Source organism: Spea bombifrons, chromosome 4, assembly GCF_027358695.1.
Source record: "Spea bombifrons isolate aSpeBom1 chromosome 4, aSpeBom1.2.pri, whole genome shotgun sequence".
Lineage (NCBI taxonomy): Eukaryota > Metazoa > Chordata > Amphibia > Anura > Pelobatidae > Spea > Spea bombifrons.
Window position 1 is genome coordinate 101,123,916 of NC_071090.1, and position 27,511 is coordinate 101,151,426.

General features: G+C 41.2%; 1 protein-coding gene across 1 annotated transcript; it reads left to right on the top strand.

Moving 5' to 3' along the window:
* Window positions 1-1,053: 1,053 nt before the first annotated feature.
* On the top strand, window positions 1,054-27,438 carry PIWIL2 (piwi like RNA-mediated gene silencing 2). The gene is made up of 22 exons (XM_053463842.1): window positions 1,054-1,209; window positions 1,311-1,410; window positions 2,253-2,394; window positions 3,752-3,901; window positions 9,464-9,574; window positions 9,839-9,956; window positions 10,092-10,216; window positions 10,804-10,884; window positions 11,533-11,646; window positions 11,904-12,092; window positions 13,509-13,593; window positions 14,541-14,627; window positions 16,569-16,709; window positions 17,042-17,155; window positions 18,855-19,043; window positions 22,561-22,662; window positions 23,006-23,122; window positions 23,609-23,697; window positions 24,587-24,692; window positions 24,798-25,051; window positions 25,672-25,779; window positions 27,237-27,438. The coding sequence occupies exons 1-22, from the start codon at window positions 1,054-1,056 to the stop codon at window positions 27,391-27,393; spliced, it is 2,835 nt and encodes a 944-aa protein (XP_053319817.1). The 3' UTR covers window positions 27,394-27,438.
* The last annotated feature ends 73 nt before the right edge of the window (window positions 27,439-27,511 follow it).

The window sequence follows — 27,511 nt, forward strand, 5'->3', positions numbered from 1 at the left end:
CTACTCTCTCAGACTCCCGATTTTTCACTGATCCCTAGCTCTCTCCATCCATTTATATCCTGTGAAAAAAAGTGCCGTTTTAGCTGCAAGCCCTGCAGGGAGTAGTGGGTGGCCGGCTTTCCTGTGTTGTTGTGTAAGAAGGTTTTGTTGGTAGCACGCGCTGTTTATTTTCCAGAAAGTAAGTTTCTTCGCATTTAGGTGCTTTGTATCTATTCCAAAACGCTAGTAGCTGTATGCTCTTTGAGGACTTTAAAAAGTGCACAAAGTGAGTTCTGCGCAAAATGATGTCATAGGTGCCCCACCACTGTAAAGGGGGAAAAAAGCAAAACGAATAGTCATAAGGTTATATTAATATACTTGTTTCAACTATAAAATAAATGAGCTATTGAGCTTTTGTGAACTCAAGTTCCATAATTAGAGATTTGACTCCTGTCTTTAAGCAGAGATATATTGGATACTGGCATACGGGCTTTGTGTGCGTTCTGTCCGTACCTGCAGCGGCGTGTGTTGGATAGTTTTTTAAATAAATATAATTGGGTATACATTTTAATTGTTGGCTTATATAGGGAAATAATGGGAGAATACTAGGTTTCTTTGCGTTTCCATTATATCGTCTGATGAAAAGGTAAATTCTGAGATATTTATAAGATTGCCGCCTTAATATAATTATAGCCAAACTATGGCAAGTGTCCTGGCCTCCCTTGGCAAAAAAAAATGTCCCAGCATTAAAAGGGTTAAAGCCCAGATTTATGAGGAAGTGATGTCGCTACCATCTTAATTTTTAGTTAAAACTATTTTATTGTATAATGGGACTTGCTGCAGTTTATTTGAGGCTCTCAAACCAAGAGCTGGCAAATCACTTAAAATGTAATGTGTAAAATGTACTGAAGAATGAGAGCTGGACAGAGAAGCAGCGGAGAAGCATCAGCATTTGGTAATTATACCATTTTTAATCTAGAATTGACCAATTAAATTAAACCTTGCCCAGGTGATTTAAGGCAGAGGTGTATTGAAAGTAAGTTCAGGTTATTGCATCTGTTTTTGTTTCCTAGAATGGATCCCCCCAGGCACCCGTTTAGGGGCTCTCCCTTACGCCTCCCTTTTGGCCTTGACTCTAAGGAAGAGGCGTCCCATGAAAGACCTGTCCCTCTAACAAGAGGCCGCGCAATTGGAACAGCTTCTCCACCATCTTCTGACCCCTCTCAAAAGGTATTGAGTGAGATCACCAACCCTGCATATCTTTCGTGACGCTTCTTGAACCCTACATGGTAGCGTCAATTTACTTTCCATTTCCCTCATTCCCTCTTCAGAGCCCAGTGGACACGAGGACTGTGCTGCCTCATCTCTTCCGTGGACTGGGGTTTGAAACGAAACCTCCTGCTGTCCCTGGCAGAGGGATGCACGTCATGGGTGAGTTATTGGTTCCCAGGAATAGCACGCTTCTGTTTGCCATATGTAGCTTGTTACTTGTTTACATTCTTTATATTGCCATATGACTAATAATCAAGAACCAGTACGAACAGATAGAATGTTGCTGGGCATCGGTTATATATATAAAAGTTTGCCTCTGTATGTGTTGACAGAGGCAGCCTGTTATCTATCTAGTTTTATACATTACTATACAGGGGTAATGCATCAGATCGGATTATTTCAATGTTCAAATGTATTTCGTGTCATGCCCTTATTTGGGGTAAAACTAGTAATTTAGCAGCTCTGTTTTCTAGGAAAAGTCTTTTTTTTTTTTCTTCTTCTTCTTCAAATGATGACCAAACATTTCTGCCTATATAGTCCTAATTAGTTCTGATGTTTGTAGTGTTATGGACATGTTCGGAGAAACAACAAAGGTTACTTTTCTGACACGTTTTCAAATTAAACAATTGCTTTAATGTAGTAAGAAGCATTTTGAAAAATATATTCTAGCATATATTATATGTAATTAAGTATTAATTTCCATGCCATTTTTTAATAAGCCCTTGGCTCCCAAGATCCCCCAAATCGTTTTCTCTTCTGATGTTTATTACTAGGAACTTGGGTTGTTCTATAAAAGAAACTGTAAGGATTGGACATTGTGTTATGAATTCCTGGCCATTTTCCTAGTAGAATGGGAATCTACTTTGGTTATGTCATCATTTGGGAGCTTGTCTTGGTCATTAACCAGACTTTCCAAGTGACTTGGAAGTGACTTGTCTTTTGGCCTTCATATTAAGTGTTTGCACATAGGTACTTTCTTTAAGGTTGCTGTTTTTATCCAGGCAGGGGGATCCTTGCTACTCTCAATTTGGGAGAGGGTGATGGCCGACTCTCTTCACCTCCTCCTGCTCATAAAGTGACTACATTGCCCGAAGCTATGGCAGCTGGTGATGATGGTGGGAGAGTGACAACTGGAAGAGCCAGGTGAGCGAGGAAAGTGATGTCTGTACCCGAGACGTGTTACTTTTGTGAAATATCCAGGCATTGCATTATTAGTTATGCTTATTATGGAAGAAAGAGCCGCTGTACCTAACAACCTAGTGGGTAATGAATGTTCTTGCATCCCAGAGCAATATTGCTTTCTTAAAGAGATTCTCCAGTCATCACATGATGCATATATTAGCTGAATGGTTCCTATAAATGTTCTTCTAGTGCTCCTTGCAAACACATGGAGAGATTCCCTTTCCCCACCCAAGCTAGTTAACCTGCAGGAGATTTGTATATGGAAACCCATCTCCTGCTGGCTGCACTTACGTTATATACTCGCTGCCAGTTGGCTCCGGAACTGGCAAAGCAAGCGTTCCTGGGGAGGTCTGCTGAGACCCTCCTTGTGCATGTGCAGAAAGTGCTCTTATGGATTTACTTGGGAACACTTTTCTGCCATTGTTTGGCTGATTAAGTCACAATCACAGTGTAATTATAAGTTACCCTAGCCCCCCATTGTGGCAATGTGTGGAATCACAAGTAAAGCACCAAATAACAGTAGCAGTAGAATATCTCAATTGCCGAAAGTCTTTATATCAGATCGGACCAAGCAACCCTTGCCCCCTTTCCAGGCCTGCTGGATCATTTCTGCATTGCATGCAGGCTGTAGACATACGACCAATATTTGAATACACTTAAAATGACATGCCCGTATATCAGTGGATGTCACAATTATATTTAGATATTGTTTACTGTTAAGTAGATTTTACGCTGTGTAGGTCGGAAGGTCCAGGGAGGCAAAAACCGGGGGGGGGGGGCGCCCTCTTGGACAATCAAGCCCCCAACACACGGCGCGTCTTTGATATGATGAGGCTGCTGGCTGTTGTCGGACCTTGGGCAGTGCAAAAGGTAAATGTCACTGGCAGGGGCCTTGTGTGACGCTTTCAGGTTTTTTTTGTAAGTAAATCAGTAAATATTAGCAGCCTATGTTTGTACTTATTCTTTCCGTTTTTTGACTTTTGAGTCTTAGTTTCGGTTAGGGGTTTACGGATTCTTATCAGCTTTGCTGAGCTGAGCTTTCCCGGTGTATTGAATACAGTCACTTGACTGATTTACCTATGCCTATTACAGTCGGGTATTTCCCCTGTAATATCCTTTCCTCTCCTTCAGTTTAATAAATCAACTGTAATAAGAATTTTGTTTCTCTTCATATTTTGCTAATTCTGAAGTTTCACTTTTAGCGTACCGTTTTTAATTTTATTTAGAGGCCGCATTGAAAATTTAATCTACCATATTATTTATGAGTGACTGAATTTGTAGTAGTTTTTATGGTGGTATTTTTTACTCCCTTTTACAGATCCTCAATCCCTCCCGTGGGTGCGGAAATGCCGCCTGCCCACCGTGGCAGGGGTATTATGAGTGCGCAAATATCTCCTCCCTCAAGTGTTGAACAAAAAGCTGTGGAGAGTCCTACCCTGGAGGTGACCGTGCAGAAAGAGGAGAGGAGGTGAGGAGGTGTACTGCATCTGTAATAAAAAACTTATTGTAACTTTGTAGTGTGAGCAACGTAACCTATGTATTGGCAAAAGGCAAATCCATAAGGAAATGCATAAGTGAAGAGTCATTTAAAGTAAATGCTATTTTGTGAATGCCTTCAGGTATCATCAACAGAGAAAAATCCATTGTGGGTAGGAATCCCAGCCTGCGATCTGGCAAAAAAAATGCAATATTTTGGTCATGTGGTGTATGTGGATACCTGACCACGTATGACACGTATACAAGCTTGTTGGACAAAACCATGTGCATTAATATGGAGTTGCCCCCATTTATGCGGCTATAACAGCCTCGGCTCTTCTGTGAAGGCTTTCCACATGGTTTTGGAGTGTTTCTGTGGCAATATGCCCGTTCAAGAAAAAGAGTATTAGTGATGTCAGGCACTGATGTTGGCCGAAAAGGCCTGGCTCACAATTGGAGTTCCAATTCTAAAATGTTTTTGTATGCTGTAGTATTAACATTACCCTTTAATGGAACTAAGAGGTCCATCACTGAGAAATGTCCTCGGGCCATTATCTCTCCTCCACCAAACTTTACAGTAGACAGTATACATTCCGCTAGGTAGCGTTCTCCTGGCATCCACCAAACCCAGATTCATCCATCACGCTTCTCCATAGTAAAGCGTGATTCTTCCCTGCAGAGGACAGGTTTCCATTGCTCCGGAGTCCAGTGGCAGTGTGCTTTACACCACCCCAGCTGACGCTTGGCATTGCTCACAGTGATCTCGGTACTATGCACATCTATTCAGAGCATGGAAACCCATTTCAAGTTCCCGACACACAGTGCTTGTGCCGATGTTGTAGTGTAGAGAGATGCCACAGAGGACTGGTGGTTTTTTTTTTTTGTTATGTGCCTCACGCTTCAGCACTCGGCAGCCCTGCTCTGTGAGTATGCGTGGTCTGCTGTGGCAGTTGTTGCTACTAAATGCTTATACTTCACAGTAATAGCACTTAGAGGGGAGACATTTCACAAGATGGCTTGTGGGAAAGGTGGCATCCTATAACAGTGCCATGTTTAACCCCCCATAACGACCTATGGCGGTTCAGGCACGTCACGCAAAAATGTTCAGTTAACGACCAATGACGTGCCGGGCATGTCATAGCATTAAACAAGCTTAGAAAGTGATCTACGTGGTATCTTCCCAAAAATTGGAGTGGCCAGCCTCAAAGATAGGGCATAAGCACAGACTGACAACTATGGGAAAAAGCGCACTTCCCAAATGTGGCCTGTGTAGCCCCCAAACAACCCCAAGCATGGGGGGGGGGTCACTGTAATCAAAATATGTTTCTGAACACAAATTGCGGGGATGTTTGACAGTGACATATACCAGAAGTACAATTTGTGTGATAATAAATACCAAAAAATGGTGGTAAAATTAGTGCATGGAAAGGGTTAAAATACTGCCTTTTGAAATACCCTGGGGTGTCTAGTTTTCAAAAATATATGGTGTGATGGGGTAAACTGAATTAGCTGGCTTCAAAGATGGCCCTGTTAGGACATGGGGGCCGTAGGACCAGATGTAAAAGTTCCAAGTTAAAAAATGTGCACTTCCCAAATGTGGCGTTTTACCTCCCAAACAACCCGACAGATCCGTGCATGTGGGGTATCGCTGTACTCGGGAGATGTTGCTGAGCACATACTGGGGTGTTGTCTGACAGTGGCATAGACCTGGCCCTGTACAATGTGTAGTTAAATCAGCAAAATCTCCTGGCACATCTCATTCAGCATTACGCAGGGCTTGCTCGGCCCTTCTTGCTGGGAATAGTAAAGAGAGGGAGCTAGAACCACGACTACAACCTACAAACTCAAAATCCAAATAGCCCCCGTGGCGCCAGCAGAGACACTGAAGGCTACTGACTCCCCGGCTGTAACGTGACGCAGACATGGACACCGTGTTCTAGAAGTTTGTCTGGCCTGCGACTGCGAGCCTCTCCTTGGCCTGCTTGGTGCCGCTGATACGGTAACACCAGTGACGATCTGGGAGACGCAAGCGACCTTGGAGATTACACCAAATTCCCTTGAATTCCTTAGACACGTTTCTGATGTTTTATAGCATTAGAAGATAGTTTTTTGGTTTGTGAAGTTTTTTTATAGAGGCATTAACCCTTTCCACTGTCTAACATACTAGGGAGCTGTTTACTTTTTACCCTTCCTCTAACCATGATTTTATTTATATATATTATATATATATTTCCTGCTGTACTATAATTGTTGATCTGCGACCCCGATAACTTGTTTAAGTGGAGAAATAGGTTAACTATGAAAATATGTCCTTTCCTATTGGGAAAACAGATTGGCGGCAATCATTGAGAAGCTTTCTCTTTATTATATGTGATTCACAGGGTGTGCGCCTTTCTGTGCCGTTTTACTCATATTTCAAGTAGAAGATCACAATTTCTAGAGAGCATTAAATTGTCCGTCTGTTTTTATTCCCACAGTTACGGTTAACATAACTTATTTTATTGACATTTGACATTCCTTTATATTGAATATTGCTGTAATAAACGAACGTATAAAGCAGCTGCAGGTTCCGTAGCATACAATAGGGGCACAGTGAAAACGAATGATAAAATCTATTGGCGTTATACAAATTGGAGATATTAAGTCACGCTAGGCTTGTGCGCATTGATCAAAACGATTTAGACAGAAGCACGCTAAGCTTAGAAAGGGCCCCGCACCATCGTGAGATCTCCCTTCACCGGCCTGACTGCATCGGAAGGGCTTGGTGCGATGTCGTCACATCCGGCGCTAATGATAGAGCCGCAGCGTCCAGACCATACGCTAACGGCGCTCCTCTCACGAAAAATGGTAGGCAAGTTGGGGGGATTATAGGTGCTGCGGTGGCCATGACAGGGGCTGTTGGGGACAACATGCTGTAAAGTGATCTGTCTGGGGGTAGTTTGCGGGGGTGACAGTGACTTGCATGTCGGTATATGTTAGTCTGTCAGTGTGTGTGATATTTGCCTAAGAAATCCCGCAGCCTGACCATTTGTGGTCCATTCATTTTCAGACAAGTTTTGTTTTCTGTCCCTTTGCTTCAGACAAAAATTTGGAGGGCTTTTCCACTTCGGGAAACTACATTTGTTCTCACACATACACTTTTTCTTTGTTTACTGCCTCTGACAGTATGCTGTAAGTACTCTGAATTCTTCCGAATCAGATTTAAAGCGCCCGTCTCCTCTGTGTTTCAACTGATTGGCTGTTTGAAGCAATCATGTCAGGAAAGCTTCTGTATCGACATCAATAGCAGCGCTTTCCACGCATGAGCGGAGTGAATCAGACATCCCCCGGCAGCGTTCCCAGAGCGGACGTGGATGTAAATATATCGGGTGCATCGTGAACATGTCTCCTGCATGAAAAATATGCATTCGCAAGGGGACATGACGAAGATTTAAGGGACCCGCAGCTGTCGTGTGTGTTAAAGTACATATGATTACTGGAGTGCCCAGTTTTACTTGTGATGCGTGCAACTGAAAGGCAAAATTGCCTCTAACACTCGTATGTTTGAGCAGGTGGGACTGGCTGGTTTAAACGTCGCTGTCGTGTCCTCGCGCCCTCATGTATGGTTTTTGGCAATGCGCTGACATCTAGTGGAAATTCGGCATATATATATATAGTAAAGGAACAGTGTTGGAGATAAGAGGGGTAGTCTTGGCAGGAGTCGTGTCGATGGGAGTTTTTTTTAGTTTGAGGAATTCTTTTTTGTTTTTTCATAGATACTGGTAACCATGGTCATGTACAAGAAGAAAACATGACTGAATTACTTTGTATAGTGGCAAATGATTCATTTGTATGAAGATTGAGTTAAAGATCAGTCTCGCGTGGCTCGTATAATGCGGAAATGTTTTCGTCAGCATTCCTGCCAGAACGTATTTCTTTGCGGGCCGTTGGTAACTGCAAGCGCCGAGTGCTTTCACGCTCATGTGAACTTTCAAAAGCGATGTGTAGCATATCGGACCTGGCTGTCGCATTTAACACCCGTATGTAGAATTCTGCTGGCGCTCTGAATGGGCTCTGCATTTTACTCTATATGATTATTTGGAATACCAATAACAAAAGTTGTGGCGGGTAAAGGTGATGGAAAACTCTTCCACTTAAAATTAAGGTGGTAGTAGAAGTATTATTAAACACTCATCTACCAGACAAGCCAGAAGGCTTCCCTCAGAAACCTCATGGTGCTGCCACAACCACAAGGGATTCTGGGTAGGCTCATGCAAATAAGGTCAACAATCATCACCTTTTGCCTCTATATCCACTTTATACATGGATCCCTGGAAAGTAATTGCCCGCTGTACAAGACAGCCTTTAGACAAAACTCGGGTAAGAGGTGCAGTAGCCAGATCACCGCTCATCGACAGCTGTTTTGTCCTAATGTATAAAGTGGATATAGAGGCAAAATGTGATCATTGTTGACATTATTTGGATGCATTAAAAAGCCATTTCCCTTGGTTTAGTAATATCTTTGCCGTGGGGGCCGTTTATTGTTTTCATAATTATGGGTTCTTGCACCCAAACTGGTCAAGAACTGAAAAAACCCCAAAATAACACGTGTGTGAATCAATATAATATAATACCTCCCTCAAGACTGCAGCTTCCAAGAACACTCTTCCTTATAGTGTAGAGACAACCAAATAGCACAAGATGGAGCGCATGTACATGAGGGAGAAAACAAAAATACAACACAATAGTGCAATATGTATATTCAAAAATATAAAATATAAAAATAAGTACCACTCACAAGTGGACTGCAAATGTGTGCTCGTCAAAAATTCCTATTTTCAGGTCTTTAGTGCTGCAGAGAAATAGAAGTGGACAAATGGTGCAATATCTTCAGTAATCGGATGTAAATAAGACGAATTTACACTTACAATTATGGTGGCACCACTCAAATAGAATAGTGCATATGCATGTAAATAAAACTCCACCGGAATCTTGGAAAAAAATGGTTTATTAGATCCCTCGACGCGTTTCGCCGATCGCACGTCGGCTTCTTCAGGAGTAGATTAAAATACAATAAAATACATGTATTTTATTGTATTTTAATCTACTCCTGAAGAAGCCGACGTGCGATCGGCGAAACGCGTCGAGGGATCTAATAAACCATTTTTTTCCAAGATTCCGGTGGAGTTTTATTTACATGCATATGCACTATTCTATTTGAGTGGTGCCACCATAATTGTAAGTGTAAATTCGTCTTATTTACATCCGATTACTGAAGATATTGCACCATTTGTCCACTTCTATTTCTCTGCAGCACTAAAGACCTGAAAATAGGAATTTTTGACGAGCACACATTTGCAGTCCACTTGTGAGTGGTACTTATTTTTATATTTTATATTTTTGAATACCCAAACTGGTCAGCCAGCTTCTGTTGTGTTAAATCAATACTAAAAAATTGCATGGGTTACATGGGTTTCTACTGAGATCACCCCATTTTATAAGTAAATGGCACAAAAATATGCTAAACCGCCATGTCGCCTATTGTCATCTGTCTGTTTTTATGTTTCCATTTTAGAGAACCACTTGACAAGCAGGGCTGCAAAGGGATGCCTTGTCCACTTGGTCTGAACCTCGTTAAGATCTACTGCAAGAATGAGGCTGTGTATCAGTACCATGTCTCCTACACGTGAGCAGCTTGTGTCCATCAGATACATTTTTGTTTTCTGTCCTTTTTTCCCATTTACTCTGCTTGTTTGTCTAAAACATTTTCTATTTTATTGTGAAATTGCGCAGTGAGATGATATCATTAGTTACAGCTAGTAAATAACGGATTAGTTTATGTATGATAACCATGTTTGGTGTACGGAATTCTAAAAAAAACCATTTAGGCCGAGGTAGAGTAAGGATTACCGCGTTCTTTATCTTCTGTTTGTTACTATTATCCTTTCAGTCCCAATGTGGAGTGCCGCGGTATGCGATTTGGGATGATGAAGGATCATCGCTCTGTAACAGGAGAGGTTTCTGCCTTTGATGGATCCATTCTTTACCTACCTGTTAAACTAGCACAGGTAGGTGGAGGGCATGCACTTTCCCATCTCCACTGTTACTGTTACACATGGTTGGCTTCCCCAAACAGTATTCGATCCCTGAGTAGATATGTTTTTTTTGAGTTTTAATTGTTTAATGTGGACTGTATTCTATAGGTAGTGGAACTGGAGAGTGAACGGCGGACTGATGGACAGAAGATCAAAATCACCATTCAGATGACCAAGATCTTGGATCCCAGTTCCGACCTTTGCATTCCCTTCTACAATGTAGTAATTCGGAGGTAAGCTCATATAAGATTTTACAATAACGCCAGCCCCCGAAGGGCTGCAAACAAATCTCAAACTTGGTCATAGGCATCTTGAACCCCTTCATGACAATCGACGTGCCATACATGTCACGGAAATGCTTGCAGTTAGTGAAAATTGACATGCCAGGCACGTCGTGGGGTTAAATGAGTTCAGAAAGCGATCAATCATCGCTCGGCCAGTGTTCATTGCCTGGATATTGAGGCATTCGGCAACTGTTTGTATTTGTGTTTTTATGTAATGGTTTAGCAGTGTGAATACGGCGACTCTTCCAAAATGACAACAGTTTTGCGTGTGCTCGGTGAGCCTTTTCGAATATATTGGACCCTTTTTTAAAGGGCAGTTGCGGGGCGCAGTTCTGAATGTTTAAAAATCACTGGTGGAAAGATTTCTGCTGATTGTCTCCAGCCCCAGATTTGCTTTTTAGAAATGTGTTCTATTTTCTCCTGTACACGTCTCTAAACTCCAGAAGGAAAATGCTATGCCGTCCATGCCTCTCTATAGTGTAAGGCGGCGCTATTCCGTGCAGCCTGCTATATTTCGGTGATCGCGTTTGTTTCAGGGTGATGAAAATCCTTGACATGAAACTGGTTGGCAGGAATTTCTTTGACCCGTCGAGTGCTACTGTGCTGCAGCAGTACAGGTGAGTTTGCTGATGCTGTATTGTAATGACCAACAATGGGGTAGTGAGACGCAAACGATGCATGTAACTATAGGCCCCACGGTATACCGCATTCATATGAGCCATGTAAACTATGTTCATAAATCTGAAATAACCGTTTGTTTAGTGCCTTTGGTTCCCTTAAACCCCCTTTCCTCTTGAAGAAATGTATTGGTACATAGTAGAGTCTTTAATTCAGTGGACTAACAGCCCACTAACAGCAACTTAATTAAAAAAAAAGTGCATCAACAAATACCAGGGGTTAAAATTGTCTGTGTATAATACATGATTCTGGAGCAAAGTTTTACAAGTGGTCTTATTGCCGTAAAATTGGATGCTATGGCGAAATGACTACTTTTAATACTTTGTACCAGAATTACTTTTTATATGTATCCCAATCTGTATTAAATCTTTGATCTGATTTCTGCGTTCTGGTGCGAAGCTCTTTCAGAGAGGGCTGTGACGGCGGTTGCACAGGCCTCTAGGGTATGGTGGGACATCTGTCATAGGCCCTAAGATTAGCTTGGACCCAGGCAGGTTGCCTTTATACTCGTGTTAATGGGGAGGAAACCTTTTTAACCCATGCAATGCTAGCTGCGCAACTTTGTAATACAAGCTCTCTTGATTTAGGCTTCAGGTGTGGCCAGGATTTGTTGCCAGTATACGCAGAACAGACGGGGGTCTTTTCCTCCTAGCAGATATCACCCACAAGATAATCCGCAATGATTCTGTGCTGGACATCATGTAAGTCTTTACCCTTGTACACCATCACCCACTTTTTTTTTGGCGGTATCTGAGTTTTTCTGAAGCTTTGCACATGGAACTGTTAAATGTGTTTTATTTTAAGTAAGGCATGTCTTAAATGGTTTTCTTAATATAATTAGAACATGAACATTGCAGGTTTTATCTTATAAAGAATTAAACAATATTTTAATATAAGACAGAGGTGTGTTTGGTTCTTTGGTGACTCTCCCCGCTTTCCCCTATCTGCTCTGTCACAGGCATGTCTTGTACCAGCAGAACCCAGAAAACTTCCAGGATGAAGTGACAAAGCAGCTTCTCGGCAACATAGTAATTACTCGATACAACAACCGCACCTACCGCATTGATGACATTGAGTGGAGCAAGAGCCCCAAGGATACGTTCACCATGACAGATGGAACCAATATCACCTTCCTAGAATATTACAGGTAGTGTCTTTTCAGGAATCTAGATGAACACGGATGTTCTGACCACATCATGTCATACTGGTAAAGAGGGTTCAATTCTTGTAGGTTTACCATATATAAGAAGCACCTGAGGGGATGAGGTTAATAGTTTTGTCACTACATTTTTTTCATCCCCATGTCACACTTCCAAGAGAGGAAAAGACTCATTTTCTGTCTGGCGTACACACTAATCCCATTATTGAAAGGCTTTGTACCCGTAATAACCTACAGTCCACAGCGCGCTGCCATTCACAAAGTCTTGTCATTTTTCACACATGGAAATTTATGTAAATAATTAAGGCTTCACTTTTATCATCCCATTAATTGTTTGAAAAAGGAAATATTACAAATGGCTGAATATATTCCACGGTCTTCCAACCGCACAGCATCCCAAATGCGTTAATCCTTAGCATCTGCGCATGGAAGGCATTTAGCCGTTACCTGGCAGCTCCAATCCACATGCGCTATTCTTCCTTCCTTTCTGGTTTTGTTTTCACGTGGGCAGGTTATCCTTTCTCTCTCTTTTCCTGTGATAAGTTCTTGATGTGGTGTAGGGGTGTCTGAGGTGCGTTTACTCTTTACACTCGCTTATCCCACCTGGTTCAGATTCTGATGGATTCTTCACAAAGTGTGAAATGTCTGAGGGATTCTTTATCCTAACTCATCGATGCAGACAAGTAAACCAATGTCTTGTTGCATAAGCATTGTGAGAATGCGGCTCTCCTTAGTTTGTCCATATAGTTATACTAATCTTACATATACAGATTTACAGTGTCTGCAAAGTGTCTTAATGCCCACAGCTCCACGCGGGAAGTAGAATGGTTAGAAGTCTGGAATAACTTGATGTTTTCAGTTTACTTTTGATAGGGGGTGTCTAACTCAACTGTTGGGTTAAGCTGCTTACTGGATAGAAGTAATTTATGGTCTTTGTGAAAATGCAATTCACCTGGTAAATCAGATATCTATCAGCAAAAGTCTGCCAGTGACCATGACGGCTCATATGAAGTTGCCACGAACCTTGGGAATCATAAATGATCCACTTACCTAGTGGATTACTTGTCCTCGGCTTTCATTACAACGCGTGGTGAAGAGAGAGGGCAGCGTTGAGACATTTTACGAGCTTCTACAATGGAATTTAAGGAAGGCAGCTTTGCCTGGCTATTTGCTGGAGTAAAAGTTGATGGATGTTGTCATGGTCAGGAATACCCCAGTTTGAAAGCCGTTGCATGGTAGTAACTTTAGGTCGATGCTATTAACTCATGCCAGGAAATGTACCACTCAATTAGAAAGCGTCCCTTTCTCCACGCTAAGGATGAATGAAACTGTTGTCTTTTATTTAAATGAGTTTTCCGTGGTCCAGTAGACCAGTCTTGGTTTCCTGTTTGTTTTTCCCTTTAGTAAGAACTACGGTATCACCGTGAAAGAAGAGGACCAGCCTTTGCTCGTTCACAGGCCTAAAGAAAGGAAGGTTGCGCAGAGCAAAGTAAGGTTTAGTCGAAGTGTGTACAGTAGTAAATGGTAGATTTCATCTGCATTCCACACCTGGGGGGTAAAAACACAAGGGATAATGCTGTCAGTGATTGAGTGAATAAATGAGTGAATCCCTTAGTGTAGTTGCTATTTCCATGGCAACTTCTAAAAACAAAAAAAAAAAACAAGAGGTTCTTACATGCCGACAGCTGGTCTATAACTAGAAAAAATATCCAGGCTTTTTTGCAGGAATCAGACATTGTGCCTGATCCCTGCAGAATATTTCATTTTACTACGGGCATTGGTGCTGTTAAACAAATTACTTATTACATTGATTACTTAGTTTGACATCGGGACGAAATATTTTCTAAACATTTTTACTATTATATTGTTTTCACAGATCCTGAAAACATTCTTTCTATATTGCTAAAAAAAACATATAGTTTAAATTAATTAATTTACTTATACTAAAAGCTGTGATTGTGTCCGTTCCCACTCAACCTATTTGTTTATGTGTAATATATGTATGTATGTATATATGTATATATATATATATATATATATGCATAAAGTGTAAATTGCTGGGTTAGCAATTCATTGCACCTGAAGAACGATTAATAACTGTAGGTTCATCTTAGAATGAATGTTCTCAAAGCGCCGTTTCTACCCGCAGTGTTCTACAGGGTCGAGTAATATTGTGTCATTCCGTGTCTACATTGCCTGGTTTAACTAAAGTTTACTGTATCGTGCTGTACATGTGCTTACGTTATTATTCACACATGTATATGCCTCGATTGGGATTTAAGAAATGGAATGTCTTACCAGGAGCCTGGTTTTTGTGCAACACATAACAAAGCTGCATCCGCCGCAAGCGATCACATAAACGGAGGCACTATGCCAACATAATAAATTGTGGTTTACAGAGCTTTTATTTCTTCCTTATTTTAATGTTCCTTTCAGATACAAGGGGTAGTGCTCCTTCTCCCTGAACTTTCTTTTATGACTGGGATTCCTGACAAAATGAGAAAAGACTTTCGGGCAATGAAGGTACCTAATGGTCTTGTCTCCTGGTGCCAAGGACGTTGAGATTCGTGCTTATTTCCCATTGTGATTCTTCCATGGTTACATTTATATGGCACCAACAGATTCTGTAGCGATATTATAATAGGGGCAAAATTGACAGTAACATTAAAATCAACAATATACAATAAGATGAACACTAATATTAATATCTCCTGGTGCAGAAGGATAAGAAGACTCTGTCCTCTTCTACACAGTATATGGGGACAGCAGAATATGATTCAGGGGGGGTTGGAGATGTGCAAGTTGTGAGAGGATAAGGCTGAGTAGGAAGGAGTTGGGAATAATTCAGATGGAACTGTGTATAACACAAGGGAATGCATTATTATTTTGGTGTCTTGTGTAAAGAAACCATTAATTTGAGAGAATTCACCTTTCTCTCGTGTTCCATCTTAATGTGGATATTTGCTCGGGTCAAGGTGGCCCAAGAATGAAAATACAACTGCAATTTTAATCTCTGTGTATCAAAACAACTGAATTGGTTCATTATATGGTGGAGTTACTCCAAAGTATGGTCAAAAGCCATAATTATTTGTGATCTTTGGTGCGGCTCTAGCTTGTGTTTCTAGTTATCGGAAAAGTCCGTTTTCAAAAGTTGTGTAAGAAAAAAAAAAAAAAAGGAAATGGTAGCCTTAGCCGTTCATATTTTATTTTATTTTTTGGAAGACCACAAAGACTTCCTTAACCCCTTAGTTCCCCTATAGACGTACCAGGACGTCCAAAAAACGCCCACAAAGAAACCCCTATGGACGACCCCTAAAAAACGGTTAGTCATTTAAAAATAATATTAAATAAATCATTAAAATATTAATATAAATAATACAAAAAAAATTATAATGTGGGCTGTGATGTCATTGTGACATCAATGGCATGTTCAGGAGGTCCCTAGGAGGACCTCTAACCATTACTGTGTAAAAATAATATATTAAAAAAAAAAATGTTAAAAAATTAAAATTAAAAAAAATATATAAAAAAAGATAATAAAAAAAATATTAAAAAACCTTACTTCCCATTGCCCTAGCATAACATCTAGCCAGTATAACCCTCCTGCCCCCGTTCACAACCCCCAAACCCGTTAAGCCATAGGCATAAAAATTATACAAAATTGTACACCTAGAACGCTCCCTGGTGCTGGGAAAGTCTGGAAAATCTATATAAATTAGGTATTTCTGAAATCAGGACACCTGAATTAATAAACTTGGAGGGGATTTTCCATCACTTTATCTAATTTTGTGAGGATTCAGAGGGAAAATGTAAAAAAAAATTAGTTTAATTTTCTAATCTTCGCTAGTTTTTACTAAATTTCTCATTCTAAATTTCCAGCTAATCATCCAACTATGGTATCAAACGAAAGCTCTCTCTCCTTGAAAAAACGATATATAGTTTATATGGGTACACTACTCACAGGAAAAGAGAATCATCGCTAAACAGACATACCCCAAAAATGGCAAAATTGCTCTGGGCTTTGAGGTACCAAAAACCCCTGGGATTGAAGGGGTTAAAAACTGCAGCCTTGTTGGTCGCAGCCATTGTAGTTTTTAGATATAGTCAGATATAGAGGGGTTTATTCACCAAGGGGAGAGTTGGGCATTTCATCCTCCCTACGACACTATTTATTATGAAGTGTAAATACTGGCAGCGAGTTTCTCCATCACAAAGGACAAAGTGGGGAGCCTGAGGAAATATTGCTCATTGAAATATACATTATACAGGGCCAGCCATACTCTTACTGCAGTGGAAGCTCATTGGAGGTGGACCTCCATACCTGTAGTAAAGTCAAGGAGTTGAAACCACAACTATTCTGCAAACTCTCCTGTCAGCTCACCATTTGGTGAATAGAAACCTTAGATGAGGAACTTTGTGGACAGCTATGTGAGATTTGGTCTTTTGCATGCCTCTTCCTTTCAGGATTTAACCCAGCAGATCCATCTGAGCCCGAAGCAGCACTACATCTCATTGGGAAAGATGCTGAAGAGAATCGAGACCAGTGAACAGGCACAAACAGAACTTCAGCGCTGGGGCTTACAGCTAGACTCTGACATACACATGGTACGTGTCTGTAAAAGTACCGACGTGTCTGTAAAAGTACCGACGTGTCTGTAAAAGTACCGTCGTGCTGAGTCCCCGTAATGGGATTACCGGTTCTTGCTTTCATCAAATGCCATAATCTGGGAATTCCATTTTTAAGTCTTTCTGCTGGGTTTCATTGGGTCAACTTTGCGAAGGGCTAACGCGACTCTTTGCAATAGAAACTCGCTGGGAGATGCCGCTTACCGATACAAAGTATTACTTTTTAGTAAATAGTCTAAGAGTAGCTCAGAGTAACTGATTTCCAGAGAGGAGTGGGGTCGGTGTTATGCCATACATCTTTTTTCCTGCAGACATCTGGCAGGGTCCTTCCTCTGGAGAAGATCAACCTGAGAAGCCTGTCCTTTCCACCGGGGGAAGATCTCAGTTGGACCCGGGAAGTGACGCGCGAGCCTTCAATCTCTTCGGTAAGCGCTGGCTCACTTACCCATCTAACCTATAGAATTTACCCTGTCGTTGGTGCGTGTTAAAGGCCAGTTGAACATCTCGGCTAACTGACATTACTATGTATTAAGAGGCTATCGCATGGCTTAGCTGGCCCTTTATAATGCATACATAAATTAGCCTGCTTTCAGGAAATCCTGTGTGACTTTCTAGGAGGGTTATTTCTTCTTCTTTTTTTATGAATTGATCATTGTTCTATTTGATTAACATTGGTCCCTAGAGGACTTGTAATTTGTTCTTTTCTTCCTCATTATATTACCATATTTTTGAACCGTTCATATTTTTGAAATGTTCAGCTCCTGTGCAAACTCCTGGCTCGTTAAATATACCCAACAGAGTAAAAGCATTCACAGCTACTGTCTAATGCAATCAGGTGTGTTTGTGGCATTGAAGTATATCAGTAAATAGCACAATAGCTATATCTTGTGGCAATCTAGTTTAGCCACACAACTTCCAAGCGCAATCTCAAGGAACATTTAGCCAGCCTTATGTAGTTTGCAGTTTTGAAGATACCTGTGAATTCCCTACCTGCCCCGCAACCACATATTAAGGCAGGTGTTTGCGGTAACGTAAAGCGAAGCTGCTTTAAGCGGGTTAGTATTGCCTCTCGCCATAAAATGAACGGTTTACTGTCAACATATTACTGCTTTCACTATTAATCAATCATTTCATCTTTGTAGTATTGCTTTTCACCTCTAAAAAGTTTGTATTTTCTGTCACCGCAACACAATCACAGTGCGCTCCTCAAACAGAACAAAAGAACACGGCGTTTGCACTCTAATAGCAGAAACGACCACCTGTAAGGAAATGAAAAAAATTAAAGATACAGATTATGTGGTTTTCATCAAACAATGGGGTTTCTTGCTAGTAAATTTCACGATGCGACTGATGGTCTTAAGGGTCTGCTTCCTCAAACTAAGAATTTGTCTATAAGCTTAGCCTTTTTATCATCTACAATATTTATTTAACCAAATCAGGCCGCGGGTATATATTGGAGGCGTTTTAATTCATGTGTATTAAGATACTAGGCCCAGAAGCAGCTGTTCGATCCTAGAACAAAGGTGACTTTTATTATTGGATTGCGCTAATGATTGTCCTGTGTTTCATTCACATAGTGCTGGTTTTTCTTTTGCATGATAACTCTGTTAATGTATAATAATGAAACTAAATAGAACATAACCGGTTATAATTCCCTTTTATATGTTCTTGAACTTTCCAATCTTCTCAATAACCTGCACATTATAGTCTATCTGTATCTGCCAACAGAAGTCATTCGAAAAGAAAAAACTGGTCCACGCTTGTGGGTTTTTACCTTTTTATGCTATTAATTTGTAAAGGTTCGCAGCGGACAAAATAATCCTCTTGTGTTTCACTGTTATTACATGATTCTAATGTCTCTCATTCTTTAACCCCTTAAGGACAATGGGCGGTCCCTAAACCCATTGAAAGCAATGCATTTTGAGCCCATACATGTACGGGCTTTGTCATTAAGGGGTTAAGCACACATACTGTATATAGTAAGCATTTTTTGTCTTCCACTAACACAGTATAAAAGTATAATAGAGCATTGATAAAAATGTTTTTAAGTTTTTGGTTTTTTAACTTTATATATTTCGTGCAGGGGGGTGTGATTTATTGAAATGATCGCTTCTTTTCACCTAGGTCCCTCTACATTATTGGGCTATGCTCTACCCAAAGCGTGCTGCGCCCCAGGCCCGCGAGCTTTTCAGTATGTTTGCAAAGATTGCCGGTCCTATCGGTATGCAGGTGAACCAACCCAACTGTGTGGAGCTCCGGGACGACCGCATAGAGACTTACGCCCGGAGCATCAGGTCGCTGCTGGATGGCGAGGTAAGATGCAACACCAGGCACAAACTCTATTTACTAAGACATTTCCCCCCAAACCGCACATCCCGTGGATCCTGCCAAATAACCAACATTTTCTGTAACATAGCATTAGGTGGACTAGTAACCCACCCCCGGCTGTCAGAGACCGGTACAGTTTCTGCACCTCCGGAAGTATGTATAAATGCATATACGTGTGTGTATTGCTTGTTATAAGGAAGCCAGGGTCCATCGAATGGCAGGCTACCTTGTGAAAACGGGGAAAAGAAAAAATGTCGGTGCGCTAAGCTAGTCACAGGCTCAAATAATGCAAATGTATAATATGAGGCCTACCAAACAGGTGTAAGCATGCTGCAAGAAACAGTGTATTGGCTGTACAATGTATACAAGAAACAAAAACTGTCTGCGCTTCTTACCCTAATAAAGTTGGCAACAAATATATAAACATAATATAAATGAGAGGTTTTGGTTATATGAATTGGCCAAAGCATAATTAAGCTCACCCGCCACGTCAAGGCACACTCTCAATAGGGTGAGAACCTACTCTCACCTCCTACGTAGTGGGCACACAAAGCAGTTTATACTGCTACCAAAACCTTATTAATGTGTTGGGGGAGGTGCATTTAAACCTCCTCCCTATTAACCCTTGGACAGCAAGCTGCAACCAGACTGATGAGGAGCCAACAACCCAAACGCAGACAGTTTTTGTTTCTTGTATACCTTGTGAAAACCATATTGCCAAATATCCTCCAGTATTGGTGCTGGGGTTTGGGAAACGATGTAAGATGATGTGCTGGTGGAATGGTCAACGGACATTTATACAGATCCGAAGGGAAGCAGTTGCCCTTCTTCAGCAATGCCACGTTTAAATTATCTGGTGCCAGATGTTATGTACTTACAAACCCGTACAGATTACTGGAAGCCATTATTCTCGTACACCTGGTTTCTTACATGGTGTTTCGTGTTTATTGCCGTGTTATCGCCATGAGTTTCTCTCAAGTGCCCCGTCAGTGCAGGACAAGGGGGTTTCTTGCTCCTCTCGTGCCCCTTCTCCACAGCCATGGGGATGTGATCTATTCTCCCTGCGAGCAGGTGGGGAGCAAGAAAAGTATTTTGTCCTACAAGAGATAATAGCCAAGTAGTGCAGCACTGACTACAGCCCTGCCAGAAAAATCTCATAATCTACATAATAATGAATTTTATTTTTATTATTATTATTATCCAAAGTCTTAATTGAGCACTTTGACAGGTTAAGCAAACTTTAGCAAATTTTTTTGTTGTTTTATGCTGAAAATGTAACCACATAAAAACCTTTCTCCTGAACTTTAATCACTTCAAAACAGCCCAGAATCTTTCAGTACAGCAAAAATCACACGGCAATTACGGGTCGCCCTTCTAGATCAGGCAACGTTTTACAGCCGCTTCCAATGTCTCCCCAAACCTGTCGGGTGTGAAGATTACCACCGGTCCTTTGACCTGGTACAGGAGATAACGTTCCTACCTCGTGTATTTCCTTAGCTTAGATCGTGATACAGTTTATGACTCTCATCGCGATTGTACCTCCTGAACTTTCCAATTCGTGAGGCTAAGTAGTTTGTGTACTGGCACATAGACAAGTCTCGAGCTGTAAATCAGTGCATTAACCGTTTTTATAGCGTTATTATAAAAGTATACAAGCGGCTCAAATATATAACTAATGAGAGCATCGCAAACAGCCAAACTGTCCATCTGAATGGATCTGTCACAATATCTATTTACAGTGCAATAAATAGGATTAAATTCTGTAATAATCCATTGCATTTGTTTGATTAATTTGACTATTTTAAGAGCTTTTCAGACTCTGGTTATCGTTCAGCAGCATTGGGTGTCCCACAAACAGAGCCTTTCTAGGGGGAAGTCACTTGCGTAGAAGCAATCGTGCAAGACTTCGCTTTAACTGATACCTGAGGAAGGACATGAGACGTCAGGATATCATCCGCTTATTGTTTTTGTGGTTGTTGAGTGGGTCGTGTAGACTTCGCATTGGGTGGGTTGGGGGCAAGGGAGAGAACTGGAGGACAGGGAATTATTAAATATAGTTTCAAGCTAATTATCTCAATACGGTTACGGTATTGGAGAAAGAGAAACGACCTAAATGGAGGGATGGAAATGTGACCCTTCTGTACCTGTAGGAGAAAACGGGACAGAATGACATAAACGGGTCCTTCTCTGCAGGTAACGATGGCGACGTAGCTGTGCAGATTGAAAAGCTTCATGTTACTTATTAGTAGCTTAATGAAACAAACCTAGACTGTGGCAGGGGACTTTGAATTACATAGGGACATATACACTCGTCTATGGGAACCGTGCTTTCTGTACGTCTGCGGGGAGCGGCGCCTGTTGAATAACCCCTGAATCGCATATTATCAAGATCATTTTCTTCTCAAAGCTACTGTAATAGTCTAACTGGTCAGATTTTTAGGCCTTTTCTAAATATTTTGTAGATTAATAGGGTTTTTCCGTCATGCCATTGTTTGTAATAATCGAGCGATGGAAAGTATTGTCTGTATCAAGGTCTGCCCGTCCGATCCGGACAGGCAGCACAGCAAGGTCGCGTGGCTTTGGCGTTTGTCCCCTAAAGAGTTATGTAGTATTTTTTTTTTGCTGTAAATGTCTGCTTGTCGTTTTATGACCGCAGTCAGGTGATTCTAATCTTTTCTAATCTGTCTGCACCCTGGAATGTGCCATTTACTGTTGGCGAAATGTTTCGTTGTATGCAATATGAAAAGTATATTGGCTGTTAAAGTATTAAGCAATGGAACGGACTGTTTATTGGAAGAAAAGGTAAGAATCATCACTCTGGGAAACATCATCAAAAATCATCCTGCTCCTTTTGCAGCCAACACCTGATGTAGTCTGGCCGGTAATATTATTGATTGTGATATAAATACCTTTACAAATCTTTATAATTTCCTGTAATGTCCTCTCTATCTAAGTCATATGAAAGATTAAGCAAGATCATATAGTGATATATATATATATATATATATATATATATATATATATATACACACACGTCTGCAGCCCCTATATATATATATATATAAGTTTGAGTCTGATCCCCTTACGGCAATGCGATTCAGAACTAATAAGAGCAGTCCGAGGTGAGGTTGTGGTTCACATGTTAAGTGATCCATTAGTATCAAAGTATTTCTGCTCTGTCCTAAAGTCATTGCATTCCGTTTCCATATCAAGCCACCATTTGAATTGTTTTGCAATATTGTTATCATTCCAATTCCTTATGGGTCCTGCTGCATTTATAAATAAGAATGGTGCTCCTCTATGCAAAACTCTTCCTTAGGTGTAACTAACCTTGCTCATGTTTCCCTCATGATTCCCTAGAAAGTATATAACAAAAACATTTAGCCCTACTGTAACTAAAAATTTGTTCATATAGGAGAAGCAAAATCTGTTTTATAGGCAGCAGCGGGAATGTCGGGCCATGAATGAAGGTATTCATTGCCAAATGCGTGTCTCCTCGCAGGATAAAGTACAGCTGCTCGTATGTATTATATCCGGAAACAGAGATGACCTGTATGGTGCCATCAAAAAGCTGTGTTGCGTCCAGACCCCTGTTCCATCGCAGGTCAGAATCCTTCCTAAGCTATGTTGGAATGTAATGGCCCCTGCGGAGGTTCTATTAAATGTTACATGAAGATGAGGTGTAAGGACTGCTGTTCTCTTGTACACTTGTTCTCTTGTCTGAACATCAAGTTTAATATTCCTACCAAGCTTCCATTTATTCCCGTTAGCCAAAAAGATATTGATGGATGCAACTCTGGGTCTCCTGATTGTATTCTGACTATTAATGTGCAGTGCTTTCCAGAATAAATGAGTTCCTTCTGTACTATCGCCGTCTATCAGGCAGTCTGAAAACCATGTCAAGAAAATCTAGTGTCTGTGTTTCCATCCCTGTATTTCCTCCCCAGGTGATCAACACAAAAACCATCTCTCAACCCCAGAAGTTGAGGAGTATCGCACAGAAAATCCTTCTGCAGATGAATAGCAAACTTGGAGGGGAGCTGTGGAGTGTGGACATCCCACTTGTATGTATCCCTTCAGTTGCACTTTTGTCAAGCCGGTTCCTAGCTGATAATTATTCATGCGGGGTAAAGAGCCAAAGAGCTTACTCATTAGTAAGCAATCATCTCCACATTGGGGAACAACAGGTACTATGTGATGCGAATGAGCGGTCACTTGGATGTCTAAGCAAGTGCTCACAGTGATTTCTACCCTTCTTGGTCATTATGGAAGTTACTATGTTGTGTGAGTAAGCCTGTGATCACTCACCCCAAGAAAAAAACCTGATAAGCAGATGATCACAGTCTGAGATGATTGTAAGCACTCAATTAAGTGATCAAAGGAAGAGAGCATTTACTCTCAGAGCAATTTGAGGGATAGGTATTTACTGCTATGCACTTATAATATGAAAGAGCCATTTAGAAACCCTATGTGTCTCTAGATTAAAGCTTTTGTCCTTTCTTCTATCCATTTCTTACCTGTCTCTCTCATTGTTTTTTTCCCCCAACAAGAAAAATCTGATGGTGATTGGAATGGATGTTTATCATGACCCCAGTCGGGGCCTGCGTTCTGTCCTTGGGTTTGTGGCCAGCATCAACCAGTGAGTTCAATACCAACGCTCTGAAACCTTTACAAGAGTAGTGCCACCAGCACTCGGCATATGATACGCATATTGTGTCAACTGCATGTTTACCGCTAACATCTCAGTCTACTTGACTATAGTCGTGTTGCAAATGCTGTCACTGAGCAAATATCATAAAATTAAGTTTTCTGCTCCAGACATGACCATATCTGCTGGTCACATGGAACACAAGACTGGCTAAGCAATTTCCTCTCACCCGCAATGAGAAATGTTTATTTTCACTTTACGTATCAAACTGATGGCCAATAAAAGCAGCTTATATCTCCGGAATGTGTTCTAAACGCGATACTCATGGCCGTCACCGTAAAGAACTTTGTTATATTTACATTTTTTTTTATATAGCACCGGCAGATTCTGTAGCGCTGTTACAATAAGGGGCAGTGAAAATATTTAACAAAGACAATATAAAATTGAAAATAACTTTAACACGTGTTAAAACAAAAAGAAGAGGGCCCTGCTCTCAGGAGCTTGCAATCTATTGAGTGGTTGCAGGAGAAATAAGACAGAAAAAGATGATTTCTTGGGTGTGGATGTAGTAAGGTTACTATGCATGAGCAGGATCTCAACGCCACTCGCAAGTGTGGATAGTAATATTTTTATTCGCTGTATCTTTGGAGACCTAATATCACCTGAAAATAAGTGGTCATGCGTGACTGAAACATCAATGTAGTGTTTAATGAATTGTGGAAAGTTCTGTGGGTGATTTTTTTAAACAAATGTTCATCAATAAGAACGGAGTTAAACTTTATTGCCAACGTATTCACTGCTCGGAGTATATATTCAAGGCTTAAATATATAGAACAAGTCTAGCATGTCTAGAAAAACGTTTCCATTATCTGACTTGCAGTCACCTGACCCAGTGGTACTCCCGTGTAGTCTTCCAGCTCCCCCATCAGGAGATCATGGACAGCTTGAAACTTTGTCTGGTAGCTGCCCTACAAAAATTCTACGAGGTGAGTGAAGGTAGCTGGTGTGTAGTACCACCAATTATGTTGTACGGACCATCTTGTTCTTTCATGGTGAACTGGTACGTGGCTTCTAATTTTTTTACACTGTAGGTGAATCACCGGCTACCAGAGAAAATTGTGGTGTATCGAGATGGTGTGTCGGATGGACAGCTGAGTGCAGTTGAGAATTATGAGATCCCGCAGCTGCAAACATGTTTTCAGACGTTTGAGAATTACTCTCCACGCATGGTGGTCATTGTAGTGCAGAAAAGGGTCAGCACCAACATGTACTCCACAAGCACAGGGCAGTTTGTCACTCCTGCTCCAGGGACGCTCTTGGATCACACAGTGACCAATCGTGACCGGTGAGACTCTGCACAGTGCATATCATACCGCTGAATTCTTGCATTGCACTCAATACTAAGCACGTCCACACGCAAACAGACCTGTTTCTTTTTTCTTTTGAAAATGATTAACATTATATAGTATAATGGCTTTTTACCTCTTTCCGACATGCTCCCACTAGCTAATAGTGTGTGGTTAAATAAGCATAAAGATCTGCCTTACTATCTAGTGCTATATTATTCACTATACTAGCTACTTTTCCATCAGTTACAGTCATGTGAAAAAGAAAGTACACAATAATGGTACATAATAAGAATCATCTGTTCCTTAGCAGGTCTTAAAACTAGGTAAATATAACTTCAGATGAACAACAACAATTTACATATTACACCATGTCATGATTCAGTCAACAAAAATAAAGCCAAAATGAAGAAGCCATGTTTGAAAAACTAAGTACAACCTTACTGCTTCCATAGGAATTAAGATGCTAAGTAGCTGACAGGTACTGCTAATCAAATGCCGTTGATTGATTCAACACCATGTGTGATCACCTCTATAAAGGCCAAAGTTTTAGAAGTTTGCTGGTCTGACAGAGGCCTCTGCTCACAAGCTTTACACCCCTTTCTATGCTCTCCTGCAGCATTGATTTCTTCTTACTCTCTCACCACGTGAGGCAGGGATGTGGGATCCCAACACACTACATATGTGTTCTAAACACCACTAACCTGAGTCCCGACCATTTACAGAGGTAAGTAGATCCATCATTGATCAAGGATTTCTTTCTAGCACCAGTAATGTATCCGGTTAGATTGTTGTTCATGAAGACACTTTTGTAGTAATGGCTTCTTTCTAATGGACACCAGATATTTACATTTTTATATCTCTGTAATGAATTCACATAATTCCAAGGTGATATAACCTGATTTGTCCTTCAAGATTAATTACATTAAAAAATGAACTGTCTTTATTTTTTTAAGCATGTAATATTTTCTGTCACTTCTTGTATGTACAAGTCTGTAGCCTTCTGATATATATTTTAACAAAATTGTCCCCCAGCTGCTGTCACAGTTTTCTATAAAATCTACTAGTTGGTTTAAATAGAGATAAAAAAACCTTGGTACCGAGTACTGGTAATGTTTCTTTATTTTAGCTGTGGGAATTGGCACAGGCATCTCTGCCCACAGGCGGAGGTAGAACCAGCAAAGACGCTCCGATGTTAGTCGGTCCGGGCATTGGCAGCACCCTCCATGTTCTGCCGGTCTCCAGCGCAGCACACCCCTCACAATCCGAAAAGCAGCCCTACGTCACCCCGTGCTGTATCTATATTTGACTGTTAACCCGAGAATTAAAATGATCCCTCCTTCCATCTTCATTGAGTATCCACATCTTCCCTGACAGTTAACACTGTTCACTATTCAGATCCGTCTCCCTGCTCCTTGCGCAGCCACCCCAAAGCTCCTAGTATGTCTTATATGTAGACAATTTCTGATCGGCATTCTTCTCTATCGCGATTCAAAGTGAACTCGCAGACTTGTACTGCAGCTCTCTACTTCACATATATGCACTGCTGAGCTGCCGCTGCACTCGGATAAATCTGTACAATCTGGGACCTGCTGTACAATGGTCTTTTCATCCTTTCTATACTGCCCTTTAGCGTGGGGAAAATGTTGAACTATAATTATGGTCTATAGTGAGTGGTGTTAGACACAGGAGACCGGGGTAGCTCCAGGTAAGTGGGACGTTCTCTAAACCCGCTAACTCCCCTTCCTCGTACAGCAGCATCTTCAAGGTCAAGCCAGAGGTGAATGGATTTTCTTTCCTAGGTGCGCTTCTGGGGCACAGGGCTACTAACACACAGCTGGTTTAGTTTGTTTACTAAAGTACATAATTGTTCATGTTTTATTGACAGAATTTTAAGGTAAGGAAGTGAGTTGCTGTCCAGAGGGGCTTGCTCGCTAGCCGATCTTCACTTGTATTGCACTTTAAATACATTTTAAGTGGATTAGTGATATACTTTATGAAGGAAAGGCTTTACTTCCAGTTCTTCTGGCAGCTAGGTACCTAGCATTTGTAGAATGGGTTTCAGAAATGCAGGTAACTCTCAACCCTTTTACTAGATCCAGCTTGATCTCTCGAGCTGTAGATGGCAAATGCTGTGTATTTTCCACAGACTTCACATACTCATGCGCTGTGTTCATTTTCCAGATTAACCTTCAAGCTGTGCCACATTTACTGGAACTGGCCTGGCACCATCCGGGTCCCGGCTCCGTGCAAATACGCCCATAAACTGGCATTTCTCTCTGGGCAGTTCCTTCACCACGAGCCATCCATCCAGCTCTGCGACAAGCTCTTCTTCCTGTGAGCGAGCGGCCTGGTGGACACCATCCCAGAAGAGAGCGGCCCCCGGCCCGCGCAGTTCAGCCGGCCCTCACACGTTTAGCTTTACAAATTCGCCACTTATTTTGTTTTTATCAGATTAC

Coding starts and splice junctions, on each gene's coding strand:
- PIWIL2 (XM_053463842.1), top strand. CDS start 1,054: ATGGATCCCCCCAGGCACCCGTTTAGGGGCTCTCCCTTACGCCTCCCT. Junction 10,217..10,803: donor TACAATGTAGTAATTCGGAG/GTAAGCTCATAT, acceptor CGTTTGTTTCAG/GGTGATGAAAATCCTTGACA. Junction 25,780..27,236: donor AGTCCCGACCATTTACAGAG/GTAAGTAGATCC, acceptor TTCATTTTCCAG/ATTAACCTTCAAGCTGTGCC.